This window comes from Eptesicus fuscus, chromosome 2 (genome assembly GCF_027574615.1).
Source record: "Eptesicus fuscus isolate TK198812 chromosome 2, DD_ASM_mEF_20220401, whole genome shotgun sequence".
Classification (NCBI taxonomy): domain Eukaryota; kingdom Metazoa; phylum Chordata; class Mammalia; order Chiroptera; family Vespertilionidae; genus Eptesicus; species Eptesicus fuscus.
The window spans coordinates 67,612,509-67,626,964 of record NC_072474.1 but is presented as its reverse complement, the minus strand read 5'-3'; the positions used below and the strand labels follow the sequence as shown (position 1 = coordinate 67,626,964).

Below are 14,456 nucleotides of genomic sequence, written 5' to 3'. Positions count from 1 at the left end.
ATTAACCCAAACCAAGATGGCTACAGCCACAGAGAGTAAGGTTTCCTAGGTAACAGAGGAAGCCAAGCTTTCTGCCAGCTGTTGCAGGCCTAAGCCTCCACTCAAGCTACAAAGTTTCAATTATAGAAGGTAAACAAATACAAACAAATGGCAGCAGAATGGAGCTTGAGAGAGCAGGCCAGGGTTGCCGCCGGCAACAGGGGAAGCAAAGCTTTCCGCACACCCTGGCCGGGCCCACCCGCTTAAGGCAACAAAGTTTCAGTTATAACCCCAACACAAATGAATGGCTGCGGGCCTCAGAGGTAGCCCCAGGCTTGGCTCTGCTCCAGGCTACAAAGTTTCAATTGTAGAAGGAAAATAAATTCCAGATACCAGGGCCTCTGCTTGGGTTGCCAGGGGGCATGGCCAGCCTGCAAACCACCACAGGCCCCTCGCTCAGGCTGCCCCACGCCCCAAGGGAACCCGACCCTGATCAGGGACACCCTTCAGGGCAAACCAGCTGGCCCCCACCCCTGTACCAGGCCTCTATCCTATCTAATAAAAGAGTACTATGCAGATTGATCATCACTGCAACACACTATATAGCTGCCCCCATGTGGTCAAAGATCCTGCCCCCTTGTGGACACAGGATGGCCACCACAAGATGGCCAGCAGGAGAGGGCAGTTGGGAGGCACCCGGCCTGCAAGGGAGGGCAGTTGAGAAGGACCAGGCCTGCAAGGGAGAGCAGTTGGAGGTGATCAACCCTGCAGGAGAGGGTAGTTAGGGGTAACCAGGCCGGCAGAGGAGGGAAGTTGGGGGCAAACAGGCTGGCAGCAGAGTGGTTAGGGGTGATCAGGCTGGCAGGCCGAAGCAGTTAGGGGCAATCAGGAAGGCAGGCAGGCAAGCAGTTGGGAGCCAGCAGTCTTGGATTGTGAGAGGGATGTCCGACTGCCCGTTTAGGCCCGATCCCTGGGATCGGGCCTAAACGGGCAGTCGGACATCCCTTGAGGGGTCCCAGATTGGAGAGGGTACAGGCTGGGCTGAGGGACAACCCCCTCTGTGCACGAATTTTGTGCACCAGGCCTCTAGTTTATCTTATAACTGGAAGTTTGTACCTCTTAACCACCTTCACTCATTTCGCCCACCTCCCATCCCTTACCTCTGGCAACCACTAATCTGTTCATTTTTTAGGGTCCACATATAAGTGAAATCATATGGTGTGTCTTCAAGGTCCATCCATGTTGTCTGTCACAAATGGCAAGATTTCATTCTTTTTTATGGCTGAATAATATTCTATCACATATACATGATGTTTTCTTTATCCACTTATCCATTAATGGACACTTTATCCACTTATCCATTAATGGACACTTAGGTTGTTTCCATGCCTTGCCAATTATAAATAATGCTGCAGTAAACACGGGAATGCAGATATCTTTTAAAGTTAGTGTTTTGGTTTTTTTTTGTGTGTTTTTTTTCCTTCGGATAAATACCCAGAATTGGGATTGCTGAGTCATATCGTAATTCTATTTTAATTTTATGAGGAACCTTCACACTGTTTTTCATGGTGGCTGCAACAATATACATTCTCACAAACAGTGCACAAAGGTTTTCTTCATCTTACATCCTCACCAACCCTTGTTAATTACTGTGCTTTTGATAATAGCCATTCTCACAGGTGTGAGGTAATATCTCATTGTGGTTTTTGATTTGCATTTTCCTGATGATTAGTGATGTGAACACCTTCTCATGTACCTATTTGTCATATGTATGTCTTCTTTGGAAAAATACAGATCAGATTCCTATTGACCGTTACTAAGTTCAAAAGAAAGTGAAGAAGGAAACCGGTTTCTTATAACCAACCCCTCTAAAAACATAGCACACATTTAAAAATAACCCATAGTAAATAAAGTTAAAAATAAATAAATAAAAATAAAGTAAAGTAATCAATAGTGCAGTTTTCTCAATTGCCACTACAAATAAACACATCAGTGAGCTAGTGGTGCAGGTAATCCTCCTGGCTTTCAGAGAAGCGAGGGTGTGTTAAGTTATGGGGAAGTAGAAATACGAATCAAGGATCAGGCAATTCTGCTTTCATTTCCCTCAGGTGATCAGTATTCACTTGGCTGTCAGGTAATCCAGGGAAATAAATCTTAAGGTCACTGTTTTGTTCACAAAGGTGTCTTCCATTTATTGTGTTGTGCATAACAGCCAGGTAAAAATGGGTCTGCTTACTTCCAAACAAACGCCATTAGAGATATTTGTATGGACATTTTCTGTCCTGTTCAAAAGTTATTTTCTAAGGAGACTCAGACATGTCCTTTCTAAAAGAGATTTCTTGAAAAAAAAAAATCTTTCTCTGGAACATCGGAAGAATGAATTTAATAAAAAACATAATCCCATAAATAAAAGCCTTTACCACCATCATATAAGGGTACAAGTTTTGTATTCTTTTTCTTTCTACTAACATTTATCAACATCACCTTGTTGTGAAACTTGCTTCTTGGAATGAACTTGTTGTTATGGCCCTTTACCCTTTTTGTTATCCCATAGAAAAGGTTTTGTTAGAATACCTCACAGTATCTTGCTTACTCACTTTTCCCATTTGTCAGCATCTCCTCAAAGTGCTATGGTAATCTAAAAATCTGGCTACACGTTTATGGAAATAGCCTGAAGGTGACCAGCCTACAGCAGATTTATGTGTGTGTACCTTTCTAGTTTCGGATGGAGAACACACGAGTCCAGAGATGGCCCTCACCATTCACTTACTTCACTCTGATCGGCACCCCACAGTGTTCCAGGTCACAGCTCCACTGCTCAAGGTCAGCCCAGGAGGCAGAACTTCCGTAGGTAAGAACCGGGAGCCCCAAAGAAGCATGGCTCTGAAAATGGGACCATATTTTAGCAATGGTTCCTGTTCAAACCTCTTGATGCTTACCAAAAAATAACGACCTCCTCTTTCAGAAGGTACTTGCTCCTCATCTATATCCTTTCCTCTGCCCATTTCCATGAAAATAGAAATAGCATGGAGAGAAGGCAATAAACCCTTCAGAGGCCAATGCTCAGTGATGGAATATAATACAGAATTTATTGTCCAGCCTCCAGGAGACTGATTTGTGGCCATCACTAAAATATAAAGTAACAGAAAGCAGAGAGAATGGGGGGAGCCTTTTCAATGACTTCCTTCATTTCCTATTTAGAAAGTAAAGAGTAACGGGAGAAATGACGGATCACAATAACCTTGGGAAGCTGTGAAGAGTTAGTGTTGGCCCAGTTCTTTTGTATGTGATTTACCTATTACTATACTCACTCTTTAAAAGTGTATTCTTTTGCCAAGAACATCCTAAGTGCAGATTCTTATCCAGTTTCTACAAGTGGGTATTGGCCTAAAATCAATTATCATCCAACTTATAAACAACTGTCACTTTCACCCTACTTCTCACTCCAGTGAGGGCAGGAGCAGCTATTGTTAAAATAACTTGGCTCTTATGTCGATTCAGAGAAAGAAGAAGGGAAGAAACAATGAAAAGGAAAGACAGTTTTTGGGAGTATTTTTTGGAAGAAAACTTACCCGAGCTAGTCAGGACTGACCTTTTTGTGGGCTTCCATACCTTCATTTGTGTGGAAATAAAAACAGTGTCTGCATTCAGAGCTACCTACTTTATAAGTTAACTTGTGGAAAAATCTACTGTAATTTGGGAATTGACTGTATTATCAGTTTTTATTTCTTTGTGGTTGATTGGGATTAAACAGTGCTTTCTTATAACTATCAGATTACCCACAACACGGCTTCCAGCCTGGCCTGTAGCTTCAGTGTACACAGAGAATACAGCGTTTAATGTGCATACCTTCTCACCAGGCTTTATTCTCCTGACTGCAGGGCTGCAGGTGGAAATAAGAGATGCTGATACAGCGCCTGAAGAACTCCTCTTTGAGCTTCGGAAACCGCCCGATCACGGTGTGCTCCGTAAGGACACAGCTGAGTTCCCAGGGCCCATGGCCCCAGGTAGCTGCTCACTCTGTCATCGACGGATTTCTTGCTCTGCAGTCAGTTTTATGTGTCTTAGACAAGAAGTCAGCAATTTTGAGGAAATAACTTAGAAAGGGGGAAGAAAATTAGTGTTTAGTTCATTAGCTGAAATATTTGGGACTTCTCTGTGCCACCTCCTATGCCCAAAACTGTGAAGCTGTTTCCTCAAATTGTAGGTGCAGTTGGTTGATTTCTGAAACCTGGAGTAAACACATTCAGAACAACCTCGTAGGAGTTGTCAGCTGTCACTCTCCTATAGATTGTTCATGAACATGAATTTGTTTCCTTACTATGATATGTAAATCTTCACAGTATTTATAGCACTGTGATTCCGATAGCGTGAACTACACGTATCTTCATAAAAAAAGGGAACATGTTTTTAAAATAGTGTTACACAGTATAACAGTGTGGTGATGTGACCAGCTTTCCAAAAATAATATTTACTGCACTTTCTCCAGCTATAAAAAATAGCGCATATTGTTTAGAACGTATAGAAAAGCACAAAGAATATAACTAAATCTAATTTTTAATAGTCATTCCTTATATATCAAAGTAGATATTACCCCTTTGAAAGTTGTCACCTTGGGATGCTCTGTGCTTATTCTGACAATCTGTACTTTCTCAAAACCTTCATATAATTTCTAGTTGTCATGTAAAAATGCATTATTCTTAATATCCCTGCAGAGGTAGGGGGCATGTGTTTGACCTTGAAGGTAGATTGAATTTGTGAGAACAAGCAGTAGGCACTTGGGAGTCACAAAGGCAGACTTTTACAAATTTACTGAACAAAAAAAGGTTATTAGAATAGATTTCTAGTACCCTAAGGAAACTACTTTAGTAGCATAATAGTCATAGCCCAGTTTTGTGAACATTATATTTCACCTATATTTGTGTAATTAACATAGAGATCTAAAGATGTTAGTAAAATGTTCTTTTTAATGTATTACAATAAACATCAGTTTTATTACTTTTTTTTAAGCACAACACCACTGGCATCAGTAAATCACCGTAACACAGTGTTGAAAGAGAAGGCTTAGAAGACTAATACAGAGCATGAATAAATTATTTAGTTTAATTACATCACACCAGTTATGAGAGTCAATAATCTATCAGGAACTAGAGTTGAATATAACATCCAAGAAGACCAGTACCTCGACTGTGCTCTGTGGAATTGTTGGGACGCAGGACACTAAGTAGAATTTCTCATAAAAAGGGATCCTTGACCAAACAGTTTTGAGAAGCTATAATATTGTATATTAAAGATTCTAAAATTCTAATAAATTCTGCATTTTAAAAGTCAGAGAAAGACAAATACCATATTTATTTCACTCATATGTGAAATTTAATGAACAAACTGAACTACCAAGCAAAATCGGGACAAGCTTATGGCTAGAGGAATTTGGGGGCGGGGGTTGGGGGGTTGAGCAAAAAAGAAAAAGGAGAGATAAATTCATGGACATGGACAAGTGTGGTGATTGCAGAGGCAGGGGAGTGGAAGAGGATAAATAGTGATGGGGAAAAATAATAAGTGAATGGATAAATAAATAAAATCAGAAAAATCGTTTTTCATTTTAAATTTTGTTTAAACCTATTTTTCCTAAACTAATATGACCTTTTTCACACAGCACATATCAAATCTATCATGAATTAGTGCTCCAGACTAAGAGTTTCTAACTTCAAGTACATTTTTTAATTTTAAGATATTTTTTAATTTAAAAATATCTTATACTCTCAATTAACACAAAGACCTCTTAGAGGTTCGTTAAGAATAATTTATTTTATTGTTCAAAAAGTTTTCCATATCAAGATTAGATACTAGAAGGACTATCATAAAGAATAAAGGCTTGTCCTTTATTCTCTAGACCTGAAAGTGATGAATGGATCTTCTAGAGGCAGATTTAAAACACACACACACACACACACACACACACACACACACACACACACACGAGAGCTGCCTCCCGTGGAATGAGCCACCTTGTCAAACAGTGAGACTTTCACCTTGAGAAGTGTTGAAGGACAGGCTAAATACCTTTTTCAAGGGTAGTGTAAAGGGAATTCTGTATTGGGTGGGTGGCTGGACTAATTAGCTTCCATCTCCCAGCTTGTGATCCTATATGTGCTTTGAAATCCTGAGATCAAAGGTGTTCTATAAATGAAAAGCGTCATTCCCAGAAGTAATTGGTTCTGTAATTTGTTTTATTCTTGAAAGGTGACACTTTCACATATGAGGATATTGAGAAAAATGTGCTGCAGTATCTCCATGACGGCTCTTCTGCGCGGGAGGACAACATGGAGATCTCGGTCACAGACGGCCTCTCGGCGACGACCGTGGACGTGAGAGTGGAGGTGTCACTGTCAGGGGCCCCAACGCCTCGGCTGGCTGCCGGTGCCTCTCTGAGCATGACCGTTGCCAGTGAAAGCACAGCTGTAATCACTAGATCTCACCTTGCTTACATCGTAAGTGCTTACACTTGCCTTCCTCTTCTCTGCGCCCTGAGTGGGCTGACTAGCGAGCAGTGCCATGTCTGAGTGTCTGAGGCTTCAGGTAGATGGCCATATAAAGAACTTTTTCTCAACTTTCCTATAGCTCTGCTCTTAGGAATAGTTACACTCTTTGTTCCGACAGCTCTCAATGTCTCATGCACAGACAAGTGAATGGGCAAACCTTGATGAACACACAATGTGTATGTGTAGGGATGAGTGATTGTCAATAGGAAACATTGTCAATGTCAGAAAAGCCCAAGTCCCCACATTTTAAGCTCCATCCATAATGTTTCAAATGAGAATGTTATGGAAAGAGCATGTCAGAAGAACTTACCTGGTCAGTGACTAATAGGTAATGCTATTTCATGGCCCACTCTTCGAAGAGAAAGCCCACTCTTCACCAGTTTTGGTCTCAGGTCCAGCTCTAGACAGAACAATCACTCACCCCTTGGCAGTGCCTCTCTGCCAGACCTCCTGGGCAAGGTTCCGGACTCCGCCTCCAGTTCATGCCCCGAGAGAAGCAGGGTGATTGGGGGACAAGGGTAAGCTCAGGAACTCTAGTTTGTTTTTTTCCTCATCTGACCTTAACTTGATAACAATTCTTGTAAATTAAGACTCATCTTCTTTCTTTGATCTTACCTTTAGCATTAAGGAATGAGGATATTCATTTTATTTTTCAATTATGTATGTTGTTAAACAGATATGAACTCTCAATGTAAACATAATAATGAGAAGTTTTGACAAATGTCTTGACAATAAGCATGATTATCTGAGTGGTAGTCATTCTTAGTATTGAAGTTTTCCTCTACTAATCTTAAAATTCTAAGCAATGATCTGGCATTTTTTTTTTAATTGATCTTTTTAGAGAGAGGAAAGAAGAGAGAGAGAGAGAGAGAGAGAGAGAGAGAGAGAGAGAGAGAGAGGAAGGAAGAGGAAGAGGAAGAGGAAGAGGAAGAAAGAGATGTGAGAATCATTGATTGGTTGCCCCAGCTGGGGATCAAACCTGAAAACAGGGTATGAGGCCTGACCTAGAATCGAACCTGCCACCTTTTGGTGTATGGGACACCGCTCCAACCAACTGAGCCACCTCACCATGGCAACCTTTAAAAATAACACTATGTAGTTTTAAGTACTCCTTTACTGGGCTGAAGAGTCTGGCTATAAAATCTAGTCCTAAGTAGTGGTATGAAAGATAAAGCATTGGCCTGGGAACAATTTCTTCAATTGCTTTTGCCCAGATTTCCCCCTCAGATTGTCTTTTCTTAAATTATGGGAAACTGTATTCCATCCTATTCTTCTCATGGGTCTAGTACAGTTTCAGAACAGTTTTGATTTTGTTTTGTTTTTTAATTGACAGGTGATTTTTACCATAGGTTATGGTCTTAAATTGTATGAAACTCATGAATTCATAAAAAATGTATGAATACAGATTTAATCAATAGATCACCAAGGCTTGAAAAACGTTTGACAGACCAAAATTGCACTCCAGGAGCAGTTCCTGCCCATTAACTGCATATTATAAGCTGCATATCAAAATGCAAGCCCATTGGCAACTGAACGTGTATTTTCAGAAATTGATTGAATGCGAATTTACCCACTAGAGCAGAAAGACTCCTAAAGAACTGTCCTAGCCTGCTGAAAGCAGAGCATATTTTAAAGACTTAGCTAAAGCATATACTAACTTTCTCTGAGGGCTGTAGAAGAATTTTATACTTAGTATAATGGGGAAGTTTTTTCTAGATGTGCATTGTTAGTAAGTTTGCAGCGAACATTCAGAAAGGTTGGAAAAGCCATATGAACCCTGAACATTAATGAAGCAGAATATAAAGGGAGAGGAGCAGGTGAGCCTATTCTTAATTAGAGTTCATTAATGGGATGTCGGGAGAGACAAAAGGCAGAAATGGGATTCTGTGTGATGTGCTTATTAATGGTGGTTCTTTTACACCGTTTATATGCTCTGCAAGTAAACAAGTAGGGGAGGGATGCTATGGATTTTGTAGTTAGAACAGATGGGTTTTAATCCAAGCTCACCACTTACTGGCATAGGAATCCTTAGCAAATTACTTAACTCTCTAGAGCTCAGTTTTTTGTCATCTGTAATATGATGAGGGTGATATAAGATTGATCTTAAAAAGTTAATGATGTTTATATGCACCAGCCAAAACTATAGTAATTCAGCCCTGGCCAGTGTGGCTCAGTTGGTTGAGTGTCATCCCATTCACAGAGAGGCTGCTGGTTCAATTTCCAGTCAGGGCACATGCCAGGGTTTTGGGCTTGATCCCCTATAGGGGGCATGCAGGAGGCAGCCAATCTGTTTCTTTCTCATCAATGTTTCTCTCTCTATCCCTCTCCCTTCCACTCTCTATTAAAAAACAAACAAACAAAAAACACACACACACAATGAAAACACATTAAAAAACTACAATCATTCAAAATATGATACCATCCTAATATATAAAGAGCCAGGGTCCGTAACATCCAAAACAACCGAACGGACAACCGAATGCCAGGCTGCACACACACCAGGCTCGGGTGGGTGGGGACTGGTGAGCGGGCTGAACTGCTGACCTCTCAGTCCCTCCTGGGTTGCGGGCGCTGCAACGACCCAGCACTGATTGCTGCCGCCAAGGTGGGTGCAATGCGATTGGTCAGGGGGCCCTGCCATCGCCCCATGATTGCCCCACAGAGGGAGGCCCAGGCTAACCAGCCGGCGGCAGTGGGCGGGGCCTCCCTCTGCAGGGGGATCAATTGCGGAGCTCCCAGACTGCGAGAGGGCGCAGGCCGGGTTGAAGGGCCCCCCCACCCCCGAGTGCACAAATTTTGTGCACCAGGCCTCTAGTCTATAATAATATTGTATAATACATGTCTAGGGATAAATGTAACAAAAAGTGCATAAATTCTAGGTATAATTAATGCTATGACTGATTATAAAGAAAATCCAAAAGAATCTCTTGACAAAGTATTAGAAATAAAAGAATTTACCAAGAGGCCAAATGGAAGATCAATAAAGCAATAGCATTGCTATATATAAGCAAACAATAGCCAGTAAATGTAACTAAAAATAGCTTATAATAGCATTACAAAAATCATGTCCATTGGACAAAATCTAACAAAAACCAGGCATTCTTTCACAGGGGAAATTTGTCACTTCACTGACAGACATTTTAAAAAGCTCTAAATAAATTATGTGTTTTCCATTTTCATGAATAAGAAGGTTTATTATCAAAAAGGTTATCAATTTTCCCACAAAATGACCTTTCTATTCAGCTGAGATCCAATCAAAAGCCCAGTAGCCTTTTTATGGCTTTTGATAAGCTGATTCTTCAATATATAAGGAAGAACAAAGGGCCAAAATTATGAAAAAGAATGATAGGAGGGCAGGTACTTGCCCTATTAGATATCAGGCTTTATTATAAAACTGTACTATTTAAAGCAGTGTAGCACAGGAATATGCTGAAGAGTCCAGAAACAGACCCACACATGGGACAATATAAAACAAATGTAGCAAGTCAGTTCCATGAAAACAAGAGAAACTGATTAAGACATGGATCTGCACAAAATGAGTACTCATGTAGAAAAACAAAAGAAGTTGTACCACTACCTCACACCCTACATGGATATCAACTCCAGGCAAATCATGTACTTAAGTATCATAAGCAAAATTTTCTAATTCTTTTTAGGATATAGGTGAATATATATATATATGGTATTGGGAAAGGAAAGAATTTCTTAAACTAGAAAAGATTGATAAATTTGACTATATTAAAATTAAATTTATGTTTCCTAAAACACACTATAAATACAGAAAACTGACAAGTTAAAAATTGGGAAAAGGTATTTGTAACACATAAACCAAAAATAACACAGAAAAGATAAACAACATCTGCAAATCAAAAAGAAAAAGCAAAGCCAATCCAATAGAAATTGAACAAGAGACATTAACAGGAATTTCAGAAGATGAATCATAGGGCCAATAAATCTCAGAAGGGATATTTACCTTTTTGTCATTAGGGAAAGCAAGGTCAGATTACATATCATTTTATATCAATTCAATTGGCAGAAATTTAAAAATCTGACAACACAAAATGTTAGGAAATTGGTCTAAGGAAGGTTTTTGACTTTGCTCATGGAAGTATAAACTGGAATGACCATTTGGGGTGAATATATACCTTAACCCTTTCACGCCTAGATTCCTATGCAACAAGAGAAACTTATATATTTATACTAAAGAATATGCACAAAAATGTTCATAGCAATATTATCTATCACCAGGATAACAGATAACTTGTAGTACACTTACTCAATGGAATATTAAAGAACACTCAAAACAGATGAATTATTTTTTAAACAGTTGAACTATTGCTACACAAAACAATATTGATGACTCTTAGCACTTCATTATTAAATAAAAAGAAAAATAAATCCCACAAAAGGAGAGTCTAACTACATTTTCATAAGTATAAAAAAACAAAACAGTAAAATACTTTGTAGTAATATATCAAACTTTATCGCAAAATTCTAGACCCAGCGACAGGATAGAGGAAAAACACATAGACAAATATTAATTATCAAAGTACTAGTTCTAGTGTTGAGTCGATGACAGACAATAGATTTATAAATAATAAAAAGAAAATGACAAAATGGATTAATACAGAAGGGGTAAGAAGGTCTTCAAGTAGAAAAGTTATATGAGAACAAGCTCTATATTCTTATAAAATTTTTAAATGTATTTTTTTATTGATTTCAGAGAGGGAGAGGAGAGAGGATAGAAATACCAATGATGAGAGAGAATCATTGATCAGCTGCCTCCGGCACGCCACCTACTGAGTAGCCAACCAGGACCTCCGGGTTCATAGCTTGATGCTCAACCACTGAGCCATACCATCCAGACTTATACATTTTTGCACCTGCAGTGTCTTGGTTATCACAAAATAGTAATTTCTTTAAATTATGACAGTATTTTCAGAAAAAAAATGTAGCTGATTTCACACTTTTTCAAACCCAGCAGTCGTTTGAGATTGGAAACATAATAAGATGTGCCAGAGATGAAAAAAGTATTTCTTTGCCAAATTTGCCAATGAGGAATTTAGAGTAAGGAGCTCTGTCCTTGTAGTCCATTGCCATTCTGGAAGACAATATTTAGAACTCTCAGCCGCCTTTTTAAAATTCACTTTCAACCGAAACCGGTTTGGCTCAGTGGATAGAGCGTCGGCTTGCGGACTCGAGGGTCCCAGGTTCGATTCCGTTCAAGGGTCAAGGGCATGTACCTTGGATGCGGGCACATCCCCAGTGGGGGGTGTGCAGGAGGCTCGATGTTTCTCTCTCATCTCTGTTTCTGGCTCTTTATCCCTCTCCCTTCCTCTCTGTTAAAAATCAATAAAATATATTTTTTAAAAAATTAAAAAAATAAAATTCACTTTCAGGGAGTGCTCACAGTAATATTAAGAGGTAGTCTTTTGGAAGTCTGCCTATTATATTTGACAACTCATGTGGAAAAACAGAGAAACTTTTAAAGCATAAATTTAGGGGAAATTTTCTGAAGCGTTGCAGTCTCAATGAATTTGCATTTCCTCTCTTGCTAGTGTCAAAAAAATGTGAGGAAATCTGGAAAGTTCTATGATCTTGCCTTTAGGCTCTGAACAGCCAACTTAAAAAGGCCTCTGAGGCTAGAATGAGAACTGATTAAAATCACCAGATCACCACGTACCCGTGCTCACATTTCTGTCCAGGACCTCCGCTAACTGTACAACATAGCTGTGAACATTTACACTTGAGAGAACACCCAACTATGCAATATTGACCTTCACTGTTGCTATGGTAGAGTGTAAAGCGGCCCGTGTTCACATCAAGTGCTCTGAAAGATGAGTGACTTCCAAGAAAACCTTCCAAGAAGATGTTGCCTATCTTCTAGATATTCCCAAAAATATCTGTGAAGAAAGAGGAAACTGTTTATTAAGACATTCAATTGTTGTCCATGTAGAAACATAGAAAGCCAATTTTATTTCCTGGTAAGCAATTCAGAAGGAAACGGAAATGGTCTTTTGAGTCCTGACAGAACGAAATCCATAACATTCCCTAAATTCTATTTAACTGAAAATTTTATCACGTTGAACATTAAAGTGAGTCATTGGCTGAGCTAAGTAACTTCCATTCTCTCTGTTTTGCAGAATTTTCTTTATTATTGTATTAACGTTATAAGAGAATTTTACCTGTTACTAAAAAGGAAATCATTCTTAGAAACTCTAGAAGAAGCCTACAACTATGTTTTCAAAAAGAGGGCTTTTATCTCTGACCCTGTTTTGTTCTTCACTAGGTGCTTATAATAAAAACGAGACCTTGTGTGGCTCTTCTAGTAACAAGAGTTTTATGCCCCACGCCTAATGGGCATTTCCCCACTGTTATCTTGAGCTACTCTTGAAAAAAGAGATTATCAAAGAGGCATTTTAGGAGGAATGAGTACTGGGATTTTCCTGCAGTTTGAAATGGTGTTGCTTTGTCACAAAGGGAAAGAGACTTCCAATTAGCAGAGAAGGAATCACCCTGATCTTTAACTACTGGAGTATTTATTTCTGCAAATGTGTATTCATGTCTTACCTCATATTTGCCTGATTAGGATGATTTTTCCCCCGACTCCGAGATCTGGATTCAGCTAAGTTCTCTGCCCATGTATGGGACTCTTTTAAGAACCTCAGGACTTGAAGTGGAAGAAATCTCAGAGGTTGCCAATTTCACGATGGAAGATATCAACAACCAAAAAATTAGGTATCTAACCACTTTGTATTACCTGACAGAATTTTTTTGATTGTATAAAGGGGAACACCTGCAATATGTCAACATTAAAAATTTTTAATATAAAAAAGTTAACCTTGACTTTGGATGGTGAACACACAGTATAATATACAGATGATGTATTATAGAATTGTACACTTGAAATTCATATAATTTTATTAGCTAATATCACCCCAATAAGTTCAATAACTTTTTTAAGATGTGGAACAAAATTTTTTAAAAGTTGACTACTAAACAGTAACTCCCTTGAAAGATTATATTGCTTCTGGCCCCATTTTTTTGTTGTTGTTGTTAACCTCTACTTTAAGATATTTTTCCATTGATTTTTAGAGAGAGTGAAAGGGAGGGAGAGACACACCAATGTGAGAGAGACATATCGATTAGTTGCCTCCTGCACCTGCCCCAACCAGAGCTGGGGATTGAGCCTGCAACTGAGGTACATGCCCTTGACCAAAATCAAACCCGGGACCCTTTAGTTCATGGGCCAATGCTCTATCCACTGAGCCAAACCGGCAAGGGCCTGGCCCCATTTTTAAACAAAGTTACACTCATTTGCTTGGCTTCTCAGTGTAGCTCATTCATTTGATTCTTCTCTTGGCCTCTGTAGATACTCAGCCGTGTTTGAGACTGAGGGTCAGCTGATTACTGATAGCTTCCATTTCTCTGTGTCTGATATGGACCACAACCGACTGGAAAATCAGATGTTTACCATCATGATCACTCCTGTCAAGAATCCACCTCCAGTCATTGCCTTTGCTGACCTTATCACGGTAAACAATTCTCAGATCAATAGATATTGAGTGCTACAGAGAGCTGGAATATGTGGGAATGTAAATGAAGAATTTCTTTCTAATAAATTGGCTGCCAACTTCTTCCTGCAAGGTTTCCAGGCAATAGTATCAAGATATGCATTCTTTTCAATCATCAAAAAGTAAGAAAATAATTGTATGCAGAAAATCAAATCATTATATCGACATTGTTTAGTCAACACATATTTATGTGCCAGACATACATCCTAGATGTGTATAGAAGAGGGAGCAAAATTGAAAATGGAATATATCTTTAAGGAGTCTATAATCTAATGTTCGCAGCAACTAAAACATGGGGATATGGGAAATGTTCCCCCAAGTCAGTCCTTAAATTAAGTTGATACTTATCACTATTTATACT

The 14,456-nt window shown here is 39.3% G+C and overlaps 1 protein-coding gene across 1 annotated transcript in view; it reads left to right on the top strand.

Annotated features, from left to right (window-relative positions):
• FRAS1 (Fraser extracellular matrix complex subunit 1) overlaps window positions 1–14,456 on the top strand; it is a 440,116-nt gene that overhangs the window by 337,400 nt on the left and 88,260 nt on the right. The window contains exons 36-40 of the mRNA XM_008143649.3: window positions 2,699–2,830; window positions 3,861–3,986; window positions 6,223–6,470; window positions 13,111–13,259; window positions 13,894–14,056. Coding sequence (XP_008141871.2) covers window positions 2,699–2,830; window positions 3,861–3,986; window positions 6,223–6,470; window positions 13,111–13,259; window positions 13,894–14,056 — 818 coding nt within the window. The remainder of the gene's footprint in view (window positions 1–2,698; window positions 2,831–3,860; window positions 3,987–6,222; window positions 6,471–13,110; window positions 13,260–13,893; window positions 14,057–14,456) is intronic.